This window comes from Acartia tonsa, chromosome 11 (assembly GCF_053477335.1).
Source record: "Acartia tonsa isolate MP-2025a chromosome 11, ASM5347733v1, whole genome shotgun sequence".
Lineage (NCBI taxonomy): Eukaryota > Metazoa > Arthropoda > Copepoda > Calanoida > Acartiidae > Acartia > Acartia tonsa.
Window position 1 is genome coordinate 35,540,306 of NC_137270.1, and position 20,295 is coordinate 35,560,600.

Below are 20,295 nucleotides of genomic sequence, written 5' to 3' on the forward strand. Positions count from 1 at the left end.
ATTGTTGCGACAAATTGAGAAGAAAAAATAAGAGAGGCTTCAGTTCAAGGGGGAAAAGTGCATATCAATGTCTATTTTTTTTACAATTTTACATTCCGTAACATGCTGAACATACATTTATGAACGGCAACCCTTTTTATTACCGTCGGGAGATGTACTGGTAGAACCAGTACAGTGCCCTTTATTTACCGGCTACTCCAAATCGACCGAAGCCAATTCAAGAGCATCCGACAGATCATGTAACATCCTCACGTAAAATTGTAAAAAAAACATGAACACGAAAAAAACTAAACGAAACAACTAAATGAGATTTACGTCAATTTTGAGGAATAAAAAATCTAAATTAAACCCCCCTCCCCCCTTCAAAAATATTTTTTTTTCTTTTAAAAATTGAAAATTGGGCAAGGGAAAAGGAAGTGCACCTAGAGGATTCTAGAGGCGTAACCGCTGGTAAAATTTTAATAAAAAAGAAAGAAAAAGCAAACTTTCCTGAAATGGATCCCGAGATGGAGGCCGGTCACGTACACCAGAGGTGGCATTACACCACCTTCCTCATCCCTACCTGTAACATGATAATTTTCAATTACACCATATAAGCTCCAAAAATAAGCATTTACACATAAAAAATCTTGTAGCTCAATTTTTTTTGTTTTAAGGGGGGGGGGTGGCAGACAGAAAGTGCTTGGGTTTATTATATAATGTAAAAAAAATATGATTATTTAAATCTAATTAAAGAAGAAATAAGTCATAATTTTAAGAAAGTAAAATTATACATTATATTATTTTATATTAGTCTATACAGAAAATATGAATAAGGGATGTAAAAAATATTTACCTAAGTAGGGCCAGTACCGTGCTTGGGTTAGGTATGGTTCCATCGCAGCAAGGACCCTAGAAAAAAGGATATTTTATCAAGGATAGAAACCAAAATAAGGACTAAGTATATTAATTAGTATTTTGGGGCATTTAAAAATTTAAAATCATAAAAAAATTACGGAGAACAATCAATAAGTAGCGAAGCTATAAAATCATAGATGGAAAAAAAATCACGAAAGCTTGTACGATTTATTACGTGAAAATCTAGGAATCGATCTAGCACCTCAGCAAATTAGCAAATCTTATTTAATCCCAGATAGGAGTAATGAAAATCATAAAAACTTAAAAAGGTAGGAATCGATCTAGCACCCCAACCAACTTACGAATCTTAGTGAAAATATGAAGACTGTTTTAATATACTAAAAATTTCAGCTCTCTATCTTTTATAGGAGCTGAGAAAATAAAGTTTTCCCTTTTTTTGTATCAGACGGACGGGCGGACATTTCGAATTATAGAGTAGCTACTAATAAATCACAGAGAACAATATCCATAAGTAGCATAACTCTTGAATACCAGCAGGTGGCAACCAGAAGCTTGGTGGTGAATTTGAAGAAAAAAATATGAATAGTTACCTGATTATCAACTTTGCCAGACATTGGTGACGGACCATTACCACCCTGTGATGGCTACCTCCTAAACAAAATTAACAAGGATTAATAAATAAAATAATTAAAATAGGAAGAACAATTAGGCCATATTATTGTAAATATTAGGTTACATAAGTAAAGACAGTTAGTTTTAGAAGCAAAGCTACTATATAATCCAGTCCATTCGTCAAAGTCCATCAGTCAGTCCGTAATGCTAAAAGGAACAAGTGATTTTCGCGGCTCCTATTAAAGATAAACAGCTAAAATTTTTAGTAAAGATTCCTATGATCATGTAATCAGTGATTTATCCTTCTGATTCCAAGTTTTTTCGTGATTTTTTCCTTAAAGATAAACGGCTGGAATTTATAGGGATTATTTAAGTCAATATTCTACATAATGTAACATAGTTTCCTATTGGCTTCAAAAGAACTTTTTATACATTTTTAGAAGGTTTCCGGATTTATTAATGTTTTTCCAGATAAAACTCCAAAATGTTGTTTCATTGCCCTAAAATAACTAAAAATGAAACCCATAAAAAAATAACAACTTACCCTTTCACCATCGAGCAACGCTTTGGAGAGTGTGCCAATGGCCAGTATGACACTCCTCTCCTCCCGAAGCCAGAGTAGACCTGCTCCCATTGGAAATCAGGATCCAACGCAGCAAGTCTATCAGCCAGTGGACTAAAATAATAAATTATTAATTATAAAAGTAAAAAAATAGCCTAAAACCATCCAGGGGCATATAATATATTGGGGTATAAAATACATAGAGGGGGGGGGGGTTAAAGGGGTTATTATCCCCCCCAATTATGATATCCCCCCCTGTATATTGCAGTACCTACGGCACCTCAAAAGTTTTTATTTTTAAATCCCCCCCCCCCCCCCAAATAAAACTTGGACTAAAGACAAAAAAATAAGAATATAAAAATTAAATTTCCCGTCGCTTTAAGAAAACATTTATAGCGGCCATACTGCTTAAAGTAGGTTTGGTCATTTTCATAATAGTTTTTTTTTGAAATGGCAGAATCATAATAATTCGTATTGATCTGAGCGAAATTTTATGCTTCGCTTTAAAATGCTAAAGGCTCCAAATTTAGAATATTGTGCAGCAAGCTAAAAAGCAAAATATTTGGGGGGGCAGATATGATTTTTTCATATTAATTACAGGGGAGTAGAATCGGTGCATTTCCTGCAAGCTTATTTTAACTCAAATTCTTACCTTTCAGTGAAGAAGTCCTTACAGGGAGATTCCTTTCTCAAGGGAATCCTCCCGATAAAAGCTAAAACCGTGTCCTAGGCCACAGTTTCAGCTTGCAAGCGTGAGAAGGTGGACTGGCCCTAGACCCAGTGTCTACGGGTAACAGTCCAATAGGCAGCACTCCACAGGACTAAAATAAAGAATATGTTAGTAAAGGAACCCTGTAAAAATACACCGCTTTAAGACTGTAAGACTGCCACAAAAATACCCCAAAATTAAAAAAATTAGGACTTTTAGGTATTGAAGATATTGAAAGTTAACCATTACTAACAATAAAAATTAATTTAATACGTAGCCTAAAAACAAAATTATAAGCTTACTTAGGTTAGGTAGCAAGCTTTCTTATTATTATTTCATATTATTTTGTTATATGAACCCAAATAAAATAAAAACAAAAATGACAGCATCCATAAGTAGCGAAGTTAAAAAAAATATGGATAGACATCTGGAATTAATGTAATTAGAGAGTAAGTTATAAAAAAACTCAAATAAAATAAATCATGAATATAGTGACGGATAGCTAACTGTATAGAACAATTTCCTTAATACATCAAAGAAGAAAAAACACGAACATGTAAGGGAGGGGGGTGGGGAATTTTAACCCATAAAATAATTATTTTTGTTGTATACACAGAAAGGAAGACTGGGGAAAGTAAAGGAGATGTGAATTTTATAAAAAATCATAGATACATAAACACTAGAGATATTTCCCCACCACAATGACCTTTAAAACCTAACCAATGATGTCGGGTGTACTAAAACAACCAAGTAACAGCTAAAAAACTTTTCTATGTGATGAAAAAGGTAATTGAAAAAAGGAGGAGGTAGCTATCTGTATATAAATCTACACTATAGATTTGCTGAAAATACATTAGAAAAATTTACCTGGCTATATAAGGATAGCCGCCATGTTGTCACCCCCTGTCTGGCCTGGGAAAGACTAGTCCCAGATTTACGTGCGACGGGGATGACCAATTGTCCTGCTTCATGTCATCTGCCTTTCATCACAAGACTTCAGCTGACCTAAGAATATTATATTTTAAATAGACTAGTAGATGTGCCCCTAGAGGCTAGAGTAAAGTAAAGGAGTAAGTAAGTTATGAAAGGGGCATCACAAGGTTCTAAACAAAAATCAAGTAACCTAATACCAAAACTAAAGAAAAACAGACAAAATTATCAAAAAAAATGCTTTAGCATACCAAAATATTAAAAAAAAGTTAGGTGAAAAATTATTACTGACAAAGGAATTTTCAAAAAAGAAAGTTTACCTGGTGCTGAAGTGTTGCTAGCTAGTCCCGAACCTTACAAGAACCAGCCTGGTTCAAGCAAGGCAATTCTAATCACTGTTTCTAATCGAACTTTAAGTTAGAATTTAGGGAGGGAGTAAGCTGAAGAGATTTTAAGTTAGTGGGCCCCCTAACAAAAAAGCTCTATAAAAAAGGTGTAGCCCAAGCTACAAGAAATCCTAACATAAAGCCTTTCAAAACACATTTAACCTAAAAAAATAGAATAATTAAAACTAGGACAAATACATCCATAAGACGCAAAGCCTACAAACCAGTCAAGTAGAAAAAAAGAAAGACACTAAAAAATCTCAAAATTCTAATTAAAATTCCGGAAAACTTATATCTCTTACTATATACACTGTATGTAAAATTTATGCTAGCCTCTCATTCGCTATTCTATCGAATGACGTCATAATATTCCCTCCCCAAAAAAATTCCCCCAAATATAATTTGTTTTATTTTTCTTTAAAATCTAATATACGAAAAATTATGATGATCAAAGCCACTAAAGGCTAGGGGCGAAACCGCAAGTAATGAATTAAAGAATTAGTAAATAAATTAAAATATGCTTGATTTGAAAATAAAACTAAGTTTATACCCAGAAAATATATTGCAATAAATAACTATAAAAATAATAATTCACTAAACAGACATAAACAAAATAAAATTACAGAATAGCTGCACTAGAATAATTATTTCTCGCATCGTATTATAAACGGCTTTCCGCGGATATAGAAAGTACAATTATGAGATTAAAACTAGTTTTTTTAGCCACGAGGTGCCGAAGGCACGGCTAAAAAAAACTGGTTTTAATCTTATGATTGTACATTTCTATATTCGTAGAAAGCTGGATATAATACGATGCTAGACATAGTTTTTTCGTATGGATGAGAACCGGTTCCTATCCACCGGATTCAAATGAATACGAGAAAGATTTAACACTTACCCGAAGGATGAGAAGACAGCGCTCTAACTATACTGATTATTTGATAAACCATCCAATTTATAGGATTTAGCCAATAATCTAAAGACACCACTTGTTCAAGAATGACAATACAATAACAAGGGTGTCAATTAGTATTTCTATTGTGACACAGCATCAGAGCACTTTAGAAATCTATATGGACGGTCAGATTTTCCATGCTCCATCGGCGCCGCAAAAAGACCTGTTTTATTTTACTGAAGAATAAATATGAATTATTAAATACTCCCAATAATGTAAAAATTTGAAATAATATACATGCAAAAAATACACAAAAATTATATTAGTTAAAGATTTATCATGAAAATATTAAGATTGCAAAACTTTGATATCAAAATAATGTAAATATTTGATTTTGAATAATAGATATTTTGTCTGAATCGTTAAAACGCCAAATAATTCGCGGCCGAAACCAGGAATTAAAGGAATATTTATTGTTTATCGCCTCATATTATAGACAGTTTTCTGCATTTTATAAATTAAAAGATCAAGATTAGAACAAGTTTTGTTAGCCTAGAGGGCCGAAGGCGTGGGCTAATAAAACTGGTATTAATTGTAAGATTTTTATTTTATTCGTAGAAAAATATCTGTTATAAGATGCTAAACATGATTTTTCAGTATAGCTGAGAACCTGTTCTTATCCAGCTGATATTAATTAGTTTTGAAGGAATACTGGAAAAATCAGAGGATAACAATTTTGTGCTTGGCTTTTTTTCTATTTTGTCACCATCCAGGCCACATTTTTGAACATTCTTGTGACTCTAACTATCGAAATATGTCATGATACTTACAGCTCCAAAAAATATATTTTATAAACAAAACAATTCTGCCTTATTGGTGAAAAAATGTAGGTTAAAGTGATTCTGTAGCTAATCTAAAACTTAACAGTAATTTAGAAGGGGTTAATATAAGCAGCATTGAAAAGCATTTTTAGAGTTTTGCCTCCTAATTTGATTTTTACGAAAAAAATAAATTTTTTTTATTAATATTTCTCTTTAATTTTTTTTTTTTTAAGCCTATGGCATCCCCAAATTCGTAAATTCGTTAGGGGGGGAGGTAATCACCCCTTTACCCCCCCCCCCTTGTAAGTCTTTGTTAATAGGATCATTTAATAAATATTAGAAATTACAAATTTAGTTAAATAAAAATTTCTTTCATAAACAATGTACAAAATTTTAAGTCCTACAATTTTTCCCAATTCATTGTCACTAAATTTCTGGAAATTACATAATTTGAAAATTGAATTTTTTTACTTTTATTTTGAAAAACTATCAGACATTACTAAGTATTTCATAAAAGAAAAAAACATGAAAAAATATCACATTAAATAGATATTTAATTATTCAATAAAATAAAAAAATAAATCTATAATCAGCTTTACTGTATAATGAATTCAAAAGCCAAAAAATTCAAATTACCAATATTTTCCTGGTTTAGTTTTATCGTACCCATAAACATCGATTGATCATCGAATTTTTCCTCTTGCATAACCTCATGTTTTAATGTTGATATCTAGATGAAATAATTTTGTGATTTTACGTTAATTATAGACTTGTTTCTGTAGTGTATTTTATTTGAGGTAAAGTTTTTTGTAAAATTAATTTTTATATGAATAAAACATTTTCTCGTATTCATTCGAATCCGGTGGATAGGAACCAGTTCTCATCCATACGAAAAAACTATGTCTAGCAGCGTATTATATCCAGCTTTCTACGAATATAAAAATGTACAATCAAATAGCGGAAAGCCGTTTATAATACGATGCGAAAAATAACTATTAATTTATAAAAGTAACAGGATGTGCGTCTGTCTGTGTGTACTGAAGTATCTCACCAACCGCCTGGTTCTCCTTTGCAGTGTAGCTTCTCATAGGCCCTTGGGCCTATTTGGGGGTTGGGGCAGCAGGGGTTATATCACGCTCTTGAGAGAATAGCCGTATTTTCCTTTTTAAACTGAAATTGAAAGTGTAGGGGGGGGGGGGGGTAAGGTCGACTTCCCTTCCTCCCCCCTCATCAAGGGGCTCATATAGGCCTCTTTATCTGTTAGTATAGGGAAAGCTATACTGAGCTACCAGAAATAAAGTATAGCCAACAAGCAAAATAAATCTAAAATAATATCTGGTTGTAGATAAAAAGGTCGTCAATTCTACATTTCACCCCCCTCCCCTCCCAACGACAGCTGAAAATCGCTTATAAGTGTCGTGCATTTTGTTGTTGGTATGAGCTGATAAGCTATCTTCCTTTAAATCTTGTTTTCTTATTTTAGGATGGATGACTTTGGACGAAGATTGTTTTTATGTGCTCTGTTTCTTATTTCTGTGTATATCTTAATTCTTCCATCTCTTAGTGTTAATAGAAGGTATGATTAAATTATTTATACCTTGTCAAGCACTACCGTCCACCTAAGGTTTTTGTTAGGTTATGTTTTATTTTGGTACTTGGTAGCTCTGAAAGGTGAAATGATTCACAAAATTACCACTTCAGTAGAATACAATCAATGGTTGTAACTTTTGGACATTCAACTAGGGTTGGCAAACAATTAAGAATCCGAATCCGCTATAAAAAAAAACGGATTCCGGATTCGGATTCCAAAATTGGCCAAAAATTGGGCGGATTCCGGATTCGGATTGCCAAGCCTACATTCAACCTCTTGAACCAACGTCTCCAAAGTTGTCCAGACAACTCATTAGAAAATTATTTAAAAAATTTGGCTTCTAGTGTATTAAACACCCCAAAATATCCATTTTACAACTTTTTTAGATTGCGAAGATTTGGGAAACCTAACCCTGAGAATGGGAATGGTAAACACCATAAGCGTACCCTCAAAAATTGTTTCTGGCAGATTTTTCTCTCTACAGGTATTGTTAGTTAACCTGGATAAACATTCTACAGATGGCTTCGAAACTGATTAATATCCGCTGGTTTAGAACTGGTTTTCGACAAAACTGTAAAATCATTCCTCGAATATTGAAATAAAAATCATAAAATCAGTTTTGTTAGCCAGGCTCTTCGGCCTACCTAAGAAAACTGGTTTTAATCTTGTAATTTATTGTTTTAACATCCACTGAAAGCTGTCTTCAATGCGATGCGATAAATAACTCTTACTTCATTTTAAATCAACAACGTAATTTAAGTCGTTTTTTTCTGTTTGCCTAAAACCACTAATCCAATAGGGCTACCTTGTACCCATTCAATGTAACCTACGACAATAAAACACACGAAACTCCCCCCCCCCCTCTCTTATTTTCAGTGTTTTTATAATATACAATGTATGGGATTCTGTGGTTGTTATGCACTTTGAGGGAAACCGCCGTTAGTTATATTACTTGTTGTAGGCTGAATATGATTTCCATGAAGTAATGATGGCTGTATCCCATCCAGAACTGATCCTGACAGATTATTCTGGAAGACACCAGGTACACAAATCAGAGAGGGAGGTGGGCCTGTTTAATTCACTAGGCCCCAACTTTTTATAATAACGTTTTCTTATTTGTTGGTTTAACAACTATAGAGACTTTTATTCTATTGTGATTGATTGGTTCATTATTCTGAGTGTCCGAACGTTTCAACCATTGATTGTAATCCATAGAAGGTTTTTTTGTGTTTCGTCGTTGGGGATTTAAATCATTATATCAGCCAATGTCATATCCCTTTAGATCCTTGAAACAAATAGATTAATATCAGCAGGGCTTCTCTATAATTGAAATAATTCTGTGCTCTGAACGTCCTTCAGATATATCCTTACACTTTATAAACCTGGCATCGAGCAACACTCAAGAAAACCTAGATAATATCCAAATATTAGGATTCATTATAATTTAAACATTACTCATATGATTTTCTTCTTTTTTCTTTATTACTTTCAACGTTATGAATTAAGTATAAAGAACATGGAAAAGTGTTGCTAGAATCAAACTTTCTCTATAACTAATAACTTTATTATGGTAACCTAGCGTATAAACGGCTGAACGTCCATGTTTTATTCAGACTAAGCTTGACAAAAGTTAATTATAGCTATGAAAATAATCTCGGAAGAGCCAAAAGTCAATTATTTTTTTATATTATTTTTCAAAAAAAAATTATTTTGATACCCGCGGAAAGCTGTCTAAAATACAATGCGATAAATAACTATTAAAATATCGATTTCAGAATGAATGCCAGCCACTAAGCACAATTATACCTTTCAGCAAGCTTAGCCAATTTGTCAGGTAAACTTAATGTTATAATTTTTTTTCAATAGTTATAAAAAGGATCTAGTGCAGTTCGCAGTGAAATCCAGGGAAAGAGGAATAATATTCTGACAAACAATTCTAAAGGAAAATTTCCCCCAAAACCCCCTTCCCCTTTTCCTCCCCCTTCTTACCCACCCCCTTCAGTTCCTTGTAAAAAACTATACTTTAAAAGGTTTCGTGATTTCTTTTGTAGAATTGATTGTTAGAATAGCTACCCCTGGAAATGTTCTTACTAACGATTATCTTCAAAAATCTATGAACTGTATTTTTTTTAAAGCAAAACTGCACTAAGTGTTAAATCAAAAGGGAATTCAAATCTTTTTAACCACTAAAATTTGCCTTTTAATTTTTTTATGTTAATATTTAAGTACCTATATCATTCTTAAAAATCAAAATATTTGGTTTTTTTTAGCTTTTTGTGTAAATGGTCCCTTTGTATGTAGATAATTTTACCCATCGACATAAAGACAGACAGGCTTTAATCATAGAGTATCCTTAAAATAAAGGGAACTATCCACGAACAAGAGCAAGTGATTCTAAGCACCTTCCAGCATTGATCCATAGTATTTTTTTAGTAAATATACTAGGTTTATGTTTAATATTTGGTTTTATATGAAAAAACTTTAAAAAGTAAATCATTTTTTTGTGCAATATCATCAAATGTTATGATGAGTTCAACCTGTTTTTTAAAAACATTACACAAATGTATGTTATTTTGAATAAAAATGTGTATTTAGAAAAATGGTTGGTATCTTGTAATATTGTAAAGTTTAATTACAGTATATTTGTAATATAAAGCATTTTATGCTTTTCTGCGGTGTTACTTTATTTTGTCCTTCGAACTCAACAAAGCATTTGATGATATTTCCTCAAAAACTATTTACATTACAAAGTTTTTTCATATAAAACCATTGTAAAACCTAACTTTTTAGTTGATAAACCAAATGTTAAACATAAACCTATTATATTCACTAAAAAGATACTATGGATCAATGCTGGAAAGTTCATTGATAGTTCCCTTTCCCTTATCTTTTAGTTCCCTGGCAGTATCACATGGAATAACCAGTTCCGAAGAATATATTATGAACACTTTAGATGACTCAACATCAAATTATTATCCTTACAACGACGACATCCATTATACAGATGAATCTTATTCTGACAATTATTATGCTACACAAGAAAAGGTAAATTATATTTAGATTCCTTTCGTGTAGCAAAGACTTCTAAATACAGGGTATGTTTGTACTGTTTATTTCACTAGTATCGATATCAAACTTTCCATGATGAATCCTGTAGTAGTTAGGTACGATTTAGAAAGCGTAGTAACTCTATAATCGTTAACAGTATGTTCGTACATCCATTTTAATCTTGATTTATAAGCAAAGCACCTCTATAATCAAATCCTAAAAATGTAAGTATGTCCTTTAATATTAGCAGTTTTTAAAAACAAATTTACTTACAATTTTGTAACGACTTTAATACATACATATCTTTATTTATCAGTTTTGACACTTTACAAATGTTAAAGTTCGTTTGCCCTTCCGTTTCCAAATTTTCTACCGAACTAAAATCACCATCTATAATACAAAGTAGCTTGATGTCTGTCCGTTTGTCCGTCTGTCTGTCCGTCTGAAGCTTAAGATCTCAGTAACCGCTGAACCGATTGGGCTCTACTCTTCAGGGATTATAACTACTGGTCCTGTGATGGTTTTAAGCTATTTTTCTGGGGGGTGGGAGACCCCCAACCCCCCCAAAAACTAAAAAAACCACCCCCTCCCCAAAATTTTGTTTTTACATTTTTTGTAAAATCTCAGTAACTGCTGAACAAATTGGGCTCTACTCTTCTGAGAATATACCTACTGGTCCTCTGGTGGATTTAGGCTATTTTCTAGGAGGGTGGGACACCCCAACCCCCCTAAAAATAAAAAATCCCCATTTCCAAATTTTTAAATTTTTGTTTTATTTTTGTAAACAAAAACCAGTAATTGGGTTTGGGGAACCCCACTGCACCATGGGGCGAAGCCCCCATGAACCCCCCCCCCAAAAAAAAAAAAAATTTCACCCAAAAAAATTTTTGGGCTTTTTGTAACTTTTAAAAATTGACATCTTTAAAAAGTTGTTGCAATTATAGGTATTAAATAAAATTTACAGAGGTGAGTTTTCAATTTTTGTGTATATGTTGTCCAATCAGTGGGACTATCGGAGCTTGCGCCGCATTCAGGGTACTCACTTATGCTCACCCCGTACAAGATATACGGTGGACAACCAGGGTTTAATTTTTACGAATTGAAATTTTTGTGCATACGGCGCACAACCTGGGTTTAATTTTACCAAAGAGTAATTCTGCAAAGAATAACTTTTAAAATGGACAAAGTTTCCTGATTCTACTCCTCAAGGCCTTTCCTAGGAGCACCATGAAGCCATAGTTCTGATGCAATGAATTTTTGACCTCCATAAGTGTACCGTCGCAATTTTAGTATTACAGAAAAAATATTTTGCAAAAGTCATTTTTTGGCATAAATCAATAATTTTAACAAAATTTTCCAAATCTGGGACACTGTAATATACATCTGTTCTTACGGAGAAATAGCCCTTCCTCTTACTTCTCGGGGCTACTGTATATATCCTGTACTGTAGGATACAGGTAGAGTTCTTCCCAGTGGACAGTGTAGAAATGAAGCTACCTAAGACGTACGTTCCTCAACTATAGTTAAGCTTCGCTTCCCTGCTACACTATTATTGCCCAATTAAACATAACGAGACCACTAATATAATTACAGAACACAGCCCATTTTAATTTTTTGTATATGTGGTAGTTTAGGTGATATTAAATATACAAATATAGATGTATAACCTGACCACTACCTGGATCCCCAACTCGGGGTCCTTTTTTTTCTGCTAACAACTTGCTTTCTGTATAAAATGAGTTAAAGTGGAGCTAACTATTTGCAAGGACACTAAAATAATGAAGTGTGCATTTCCTGAAAGTGCCTAGCAAGCGCAGATTACCCCCCCCCCCTTCTTTCTTCTTAGTTTAATAAATTTAAAATAAGGAGGTATGGATGATTTCTTAATCAGTTGTGGGGGAGGGGGGGGGGGGGCTTGAGCGGGCATTATACTTGTAGCCTAATCTAATCATAGATAAAACATTAACACACGAAAAACTACACTTCCCCCCCCCCCCCGGTTCATAACGCCTTAATTTCAATTTTATTTCACAGTAAGGAGTGGGGGGGTTATCTTTGCTCTACTAGACAAAATGAGGAAACCGCCAAATAAAAGAAATAATGATAATACAAGATAATGATTATTTATTATTAATACGCGTTTATGGAAAAATCAAGAGATAAGCTAAAATTATTATTTTAAATAATTTTTTTTGACAGAAAGGCTTAGTTCAAACAGTATTTACTGACAGCGATTTGATCATTAGTTTTTATTTCAAAGTTAATGCGTTTGTTTAATTTTCTAATATGGAATGTACTCTATAAAAAAAAGTATCAGAAATAACTAACTTAGTTTTTTATGAATGTTTTTTTAATTTCGGAACTTGAAATCGTGGACTTTACCACAATTTTTAAAGAAAAATTACGCGTTTTTATGCTTATTTTAGGATAGGTTAAGTTAAGTAAGAGCCTTACAGAGTACAGAGATAGTTCTTCATAGCAGCAGGGTTAAATCTCCCCGCAGTGGCTAAAAATAAGACATATTAATCAATATTTTAAAGTAAAAACAACCCCCAAAATTCCTATTTGAAGAACAGAACTCCTATTTATAATTCAATTTTAATATAAATTGATTAGTTTTGTTCATATAATTCCTAAACCATTAAAAGGTTTGTTAATTATAAACTGGGAGGAGTTAATATTTAATTATGCTTATCTTACTGCTATTACATGAAAATTTACGCGCACCTGACCCCCCCCCCTTTCATTCAGGCGCCGTGCTCGTAATAACCAGGGATATAGATATTAGCAAATATGGCGTGCACAGCGATCTACAAAGGGGGGGGGGGGTTAAACTATTAGGAGGGGAAAAAAGGAAACCAATTTAAATTTTACGGAGGGTGTTGACACTGTACATAAATTTGCAAATGAAAGCTACTCTTAAAGTAATCGTTTCTGTGAGGTACTGTCATTAAACCTTTCTGTCAAAATTTCGTATAATCCCCTCATCCCTCCATATATCTTTTCCTATCTAAATGTATAACCGGACTTTCAAAAATTTCTTCACCTCTCCTTCCTTATCCAATTTATTGAAAAATTGAGGGGTTGAAGGAGGTTTCTATGCTCGACTAGGCGCTTTGAGAGAAACAGTCTTATTTTCTTGCAACAGTTTGAATTCCCCATGAATTCCTTTTCATATTTCTGTTTAACTGTCCTTTTGCCCTAAAATAAACGCAATCTAGGAACAAGTACCCATTAAGCATTAGTAGCAAACAGTCCCTCAAATCAGTAATTTATCAAAATGCATACTTTCCGAAGGTTTCGTGATAAAATGGGTGGAGGTGGATTGAGCATCGTGACGGCGGCCATCTTTCTTGCCGGAGAAATGGCGGGAAGCGGAGTTTTAGCGCTTCCGTCAGCCGTTTTAGGGACAGGTACACAAGTCAATTAATGAATTTTCATTGGTTTTTCTATAATTTTGTTATCACATTGATATGTAAATGCCTTATTCAACGAATCAACATCCTATAGAAATTTGATCAGTTAAATCTTTATGCATCTTGGCCAATTTATGCATAAATGTTAGACGAGCTTTTTGGTCCTGGGAAGGTTTTAAGCTATTTGGCATGTACGAAGGGGGTGTAGGATGTACGTGCATGCGACTTAATTATGCTGTTTCTCCCAAGCACTAATAACAATGCAGCCTAACATTGTGTTGCGTGGAAATAAATCAACTTTAAGAAATACATAAAATAAAAACAAAAAAGTGGGTGGGTTATATTTTAACAGAGGCAATCCCTGATTGGAAGATGTAGCTAACCTCCTCCTCAAAAATATAAAAAACTTCCATAGGCCTATAAGAGACAAAGCAAAAATTGTATTAAAATTGTGTCAAAATGATCCTTGTGACGTAATAAAATTGAGGGATTATCCATCTCTTTTTTAGGGGTTTCCTTTTCCACTTCTCCTCTCATCTCCCTCATTTTATTACGTCACTTGGATCATTTTTGACACAATTTTAACACAATTTGGGCTTTGTCCCTATAAGAGACTTAATTGCAAAAGAGAACCATATTCATAATTATATTCGGTACCAACAAAAAGACAGACATTCTGCTTCTTTTACAAACGTTTACTTTTTGGGTCATCTCAAAAGACGTCCAGCTCCAAAAACGACTATCTCAGTAAACACCCATCACAAAAAAGCCTATCTAAAAAACGCCTTTCTCATAAAATGCCTACTACATGTAAAAATAATGAATTGTTTCATATTTGAAATAGGCGTTTTTTGAGATATACGTTTTTTGAGATTGCGTTTTTACTTTTTAGAGTATAGCCTTATTTTTTAGGTTGGCCTGGTTTGTTGATAATTGTATTCTTCACTGTAAATTCCTTGTTTATTGGAACAAGATTAGGAATGTGTTGGAATCTTCTGGAGGATAGGTTTGAAGAATTTAAGGGAGAGGTGAGCATTTTAATTTCCAAGAAATTAATAACTTAACAGACATAGGAACATAAATAACTTCGTTCTTAGTCCCTATGGTCTTTGCTTGATGTGGGTGTTACACCTCTGCCCCCCCCCCCCCCAAGTTGTTTAAAAATTTCCTTGGGATGATAGCAAGAAAATTTATTGAATATTCAGAAAAACAAAACTTAGAACAAAATAAAGTTATTGGCAAATGTTCAATTTAATTTTACAAAAGACAACTTTGCACTTCACATTAGAGATTAAAATATTTATATGGTATCATCTGCTAGTTGCTTCACCCCTAACCTCTCCTAGGTCGGGAATTTCAGGAAAATAGCATAAAACCACTCTAAGTCTATTCTAAAGATGCCTGAAAATACAAAATAACTATATAACTTATATAATAGGATGTAAAGATCTAAAAACTTATGGCGATTCAAGTCTATTTTATCTGACCCCTAATTGACTGGTGATTTCTTTTTAGATCAGAGACCCATACCCAGCCATTGCAGAGAAGTCATATGGAAAGATTGGGCGCACTGTATGTCTTGTATGCATTTGTATAACTCTCTATGGCGGTGGATGTGTCTTCTTAGTTCTAATTTCACAGGTAAGATGGCGCTTGTAACAATTACATATCTGTATATCACTATATGGAGGTAGCTGTGTTTTTATAGTTCTAATTTCACAGGTAAGATGGCGCTAGAATTATATTTGTAGAACACTCTATGGAGGTGGATGTGTCTTTATAGTTCTAATTTCACAGGTAAGATGGTGGTACTAGCAAATATATATTTGTATAACACTCTAGGGGGTGGTTATGTCTTTATAGTTCTAATTTCACAGGTAAGATGGCGCTAGAAACAAATATATATTTGTGTAACACTCTAGGGGGTGGTTATGTCTTTATAGTTCTAATTTCACAGGTAAGATGGCGCTAGAAACAAATATATATTTGTGTAACACTCTAGGGGGTGGTTATGTCTTTATAGTTCTAATTTCAAAGGTAAGATGTTGCTAGAAACAAATATATATTTGTGTAACACTCTAGGGGGTGGTTATGTCTTTATAGTTCTAATTTCACAGGTAAGATGGTGCTTGTAACACATATATATTTGTGTAATACTCTAGGGGGTGGTTGTGCCTTTATAGTTCTAATTTCACAGGTAAGGTGGCGCTAGTATTATATTTGTGTAATACTCTATGGAGGTGGCTGTCTTTATAGTTCTAATTTCACGGGTAAGATGGCGCTAGTAACAAATATATATTTGTAAAACACTCTATGGGGGTGGCTATGTCTTTAGTTTTAATTTCAAAGGTAAGATGGCGCTAGTAACAAATATACATATATATTATGTATAGTAATCTATGGAGGTAGCTGTCAGTGGCGTGCGAAGCACTTTGTCTAGGGGGGGGCATTTTGAAGTTTTTGTAAAATTTTGCCCCCCCCTAAATCAAAGTGCCCCGGGGGGGCACTTTGCTTTAGGGGGGGGGCATTTTGATTATATATACTAATTTTAAATAAGGGCGTTTTAAGGGGTGGGATTATTTGATTATGGGCCTTCTAGTTCTTATCCCTTCTTCCCCATCCCTTCCCCCATCCCTTTTTCCCATTTATATCCCACATCTTCCTTCCCCCATCTCTTCTCCCCCATCCCTTCTCCCCACCCTGCAATGACCGAAGGGAAGGGAGCTAGAAAGCATCTTTGAAAAAAAAGTACAGAAGATAATTTAACCTCCCCCCCCCCAAACCAAAAAACATTTTTTATGGGTGGAAGGGGATGTTATAAAATCTCAGCAGGAAGGATGAATAACCTCATTAAAAAAATTTGGGGGGGGGGGGGGAGATAAAAACACTTATTTTGGAAATAATTTACCAAAAATTAACCTAATATGTAAAACTGATTTTAAATATTTATTTATTGTATGACAACAAGGATGACAACATCTTTAAGTAGCAAAGCACAAAAAATCATGAATAAGAATACAGACAAGTAAATTTAAAGAGCATCTGTTGAAATAAATATATATTTTAGGTAGAAAAAGTCACAAATCCTTTTTCCTGTATATTGTGTGATGACAGTCAAAGTAAATTACATACTGGATGCTCGAATCAGCGAGAAATTTTACTTTTTTAAATATTATAATCCACAAAAAAATTACTTCTCCTTTCATCTACAGATATAAAAATCTCTTAGAAATATAGGGTATAGTCTTTTTTGGGGCAACGCCTCTTAAGGGGCATTTCGTCTTATTTTCATAGTAGCTTTTAAAAGGTTATTCTAGGTTAAGTTAGGTCAGGTGATTTGCCTGCAGGGTTAGGCAATTGGCCCGGCAGGAGCTATAAATAGGTGAAAAGCTACTGTGAAAATACGACGAAATGCACCTTAAGAGGAAATGTCACAAAAGGGACTGTACCTGAAATTTAAAAGATACAAAAATAGCCAAAAACGTCCTGAAAAGCAGTCCAACCTCCATGATTTATTAGTTAATTATACTCCATAATGATGGGAATGTTAACATTAAGTTTTAGCCTTCTATCTTTAATTGCAGTTGAAAAAATCACATTTCCCCCTTAGCATTACGTACTGACAGCCATAGTGAATTATAGAGAAGCTAAAAAGTTATATCAACATATCCTACCCTCTTTAAATGGCACTTTAAAACTCTGTTAATTTTTGATTAAGTGGTGTTTCCAAGGATTTATAAGGGCGGTGCGTGAAGCGCACCTAAAATATTTACTCCCCCTTTGAACTAAAATCAATTAAAGATAACAAGAGTGGTGTATTTGATCAGGTTAGGAATATAGAGTGTAGTTAGTTTTAATGGTTTTTAATGAAAATTGCCATAAAAAACATGTCTTTTTGTAAGGGTATGTACACAAAAAAAATGATAAACTTATCCTGAAAATAAAATGACATCATATATAGTTATTCATTTAGACAGACATACAGTGTTGAGCTAGAATTGGCTTAGATAAATATCAACGCTGTTTCTTTTTTATATAAAATAACTTTTTGATTAAATATTTGTTATTTACACATTTTTTTAAAGAAATAAAAACACAATATACAATGCAATGTGATAAAAAGCAGAAATCGTTTGGAAGGGCGCGAAGCGCAAATTTTTTTCTTCAAATATGCAGGGAGGGAGGGGTTTTTGGGCTATTTATTACACTAGTCCCCAATATTTCATATAAAGTTTTCTTGTTCGTTGGCTCAACAACTTTGGGGACTTTAATGGAATTTTGATTGGTTGGTTTATTAAGTCGAGTTTCCATACATTTCATCCACTAATTGTAATCTAAATAAGGGTTTGTGATTTTGTGTATCATCATTGGGGATGTACAAAATTTCTTTGGTAAAAAGTTTATATTATACAAAATAAAATACTTCCTATTACCTGGTTTGTTATGCTCAGTGAAAAAAGATTATAACCTAATTTCTACACTAATTAAAAAATTTGGTAAGGTTAAATGAATAGTAACTGTCTGTTTGGCGCGAAGCGCCAAAAAATTTTTTTTGGAGTATTTCTTGATCTTTTTTTTTGAAACTGGGATAGTTTTGCTTTTTGTAGGGTAGGGGGCAAAAAGGGGCGTTTTTATTGACCAGGGGGGGGCAAAATGGGGCATTTTTCAACATTTAGGGGGGGGCAGGGGGGGCCTTGGCTAGGGGGGGGCAGGGGGGGGCGTTTTGGTCGCTAGGGGGGGGCGATTGCCCCAAATGCCCCCTTCGGTTCGCACGCCACTGGTAGCTGTGTCTTTATAGCTCAAATTTCACAGATAAGATGGCGCTAGTAACAAATACATATTTGTATAACACTCCATGAGAGTAGCTGTGTCTTGATAGTTCTAATTTCACAGTTAAGATGGCGCTAGTAACAGACATTTATTTGTATAACACTCTAGTGAGGTAACTGTGTCTTTATAGTTCTAATTTCACTGGTAAGATGGCGGTAGTAACAAATATATATTTGTATAACACTCTAGGGGGTGGTTGTGTCATTATAGTTCTAATTTCACAGGTAAGATGGCGCTAGTGACAAATATATATTTGTATAACACTCTAGGGGGTGGATGTGTCATTATAGTTCTAATTTCACAGGTAAGATGGCGCTAGTAACAAATATATATTTGTATAACACTCTAGGGGGTGGATGTGTCATTATAGTTCTAATTTCAAAGGTAAGATGGCGCTAGAAACAAATATATATTTGTATAACACTCTATGGTGGTGGATGTGTCTTTATAGTTCTAATTTCAAAGGTAAGATGGCGCTAGTAACAAATATATTTTAGTATAACACTCCACGAGAGTAGCTGTGTCTTTATAGTTCAAATTTCACAAGTAAGATGGCGCTTGTAACAAATACATACTATTCAAGTACCTACTTACATTTTCAGGACTTTTTTATGCAGATGCTTCTCTTATAATTAACTTTGTACTTTGTTGTCCAAGGAATCAGTATTCCAAATAAATAAAAACAATAGGAAAATAAAAATTTGATGTTAATGAAGTTAATCATCTACATGTTTGAAATGGACATTCTGATAAAGAATATATGAGTTTCTATGCTTTTAAATCGTACCTAACTTCTACATGAATCACTATGCAAATTTTGAAATCTATAACACAAAGCTAATATGCTTAAATTAACAACAAGAGCTATTCCTTTACAGTCACACAGACTGACCCTAGTTAAAGAAAAACTTTGCAATTAAAAAGTTAAATTAAACAAAACTATTCGTGCTTTTAGGATCATGGAAAAAACGAAGGAAGAAAACGAAGTAGCGGGTTTAGTCGTATTTTCCAAGTAGCTTTCATAAGTTATTTTAGGTTAAGTTAGGAAAATGTTAATGATTGCCCCGCAGGGGCTAGAAATAGAAGAAATGCTACTGTAAAAATACGACGAAACCCACTACTTTGTTTTCCTTCCATGATCCCCTTTTTCAACTTGTAAAATAAAAGTTAATAAATAACATCAGCTGATTATTCCTTGTTTCAGTTTGTTTATAATTCTAGATTTTTATTAAAAAATACATACCAATGAGTAGCTAGCTAAATATATATTTTATTTTCTTCAAAAAATCAAAAAAAAATAATTGATTAAATTGTTTTTTACTTAAAAATAAAATTTAAAAAATATTATAAGTTTTTAAAAGACAGCTTTTTAATAACTTTTTAATAAACTTCAACTATTGATATGGTTTGGCTCGATTATATTCAGGGATAGAAAGATAAGAAAATGATTTTAAAAATATTGGGAAAATGAGACTTGGTATAGAGTAACTTTTTTTTCGCCAAACAATGTAATTAGGCTTGTAAATCTACAATATGGGGTCACTATTACAATCTCTAATTATTTTTGTGTATAAAAACTTAGCAATTGAAGCGAAAAATAGGAATTTGTTTAGGTTGGGTTTTATTTCAGTTGTACT

General features: G+C 33.4%; 2 protein-coding genes and 1 long non-coding RNA gene across 4 annotated transcripts in view; 2 read left to right on the plus strand and 1 right to left on the minus strand.

Annotated features, from left to right (window-relative positions):
- Positions 1–320: 320 nt before the first annotated feature.
- On the minus strand, positions 321–4,986 carry LOC145331505 (uncharacterized). The gene is made up of 8 exons (XR_013883761.1): positions 4,956–4,986; positions 3,992–4,219; positions 3,609–3,746; positions 2,685–2,853; positions 2,015–2,146; positions 1,449–1,509; positions 836–891; positions 321–562 (listed from the first exon to the last, which is right to left on the minus strand). It is a non-coding gene; the product is annotated as an uncharacterized LOC145331505 (long non-coding RNA).
- Positions 4,987–6,430: 1,444 nt separating this feature from the next.
- Positions 6,431–10,424, plus strand: LOC145331261 (uncharacterized). Its single transcript, XM_080175878.1, has 6 exons — positions 6,431–6,570; positions 7,257–7,349; positions 7,751–7,848; positions 8,326–8,406; positions 9,140–9,198; positions 10,259–10,424. The coding sequence occupies exons 3-6, from the start codon at positions 7,783–7,785 to the stop codon at positions 10,422–10,424; spliced, it is 372 nt and encodes a 123-aa protein (XP_080032004.1). The 5' UTR covers positions 6,431–6,570; positions 7,257–7,349; positions 7,751–7,782.
- Positions 10,425–12,600: 2,176 nt separating this feature from the next.
- LOC145331395 (uncharacterized) overlaps positions 12,601–20,295 on the plus strand; it is an 80,608-nt gene continuing 72,913 nt past the window's right edge. The window contains exons 1-4 of one of the 2 annotated variants that reach the window (XM_080176025.1): positions 13,498–13,825; positions 14,741–14,856; positions 15,344–15,437; positions 15,594–15,625. In XM_080176025.1, coding sequence (XP_080032151.1) covers positions 13,693–13,825; positions 14,741–14,856; positions 15,344–15,437; positions 15,594–15,625 — 375 coding nt within the window. In that variant the 5' untranslated portion in view covers positions 13,498–13,692. Of the gene's footprint in view, positions 13,826–14,740; positions 14,857–15,343; positions 15,470–15,593; positions 15,626–20,295 lie in introns of both variants that reach the window. The other variant, XM_080176026.1, reaches the window with a different exon arrangement.

Coding starts and splice junctions, on each gene's coding strand:
- LOC145331261 (XM_080175878.1), top strand. CDS start 7,783: ATGGGAATGGTAAACACCATAAGCGTACCCTCAAAAATTGTTTCTGGC. Junction 8,407..9,139: donor ATTATTCTGGAAGACACCAG/GTACACAAATCA, acceptor TATCGATTTCAG/AATGAATGCCAGCCACTAAG. Junction 9,199..10,258: donor AAGCTTAGCCAATTTGTCAG/GTAAACTTAATG, acceptor CTTATCTTTTAG/TTCCCTGGCAGTATCACATG.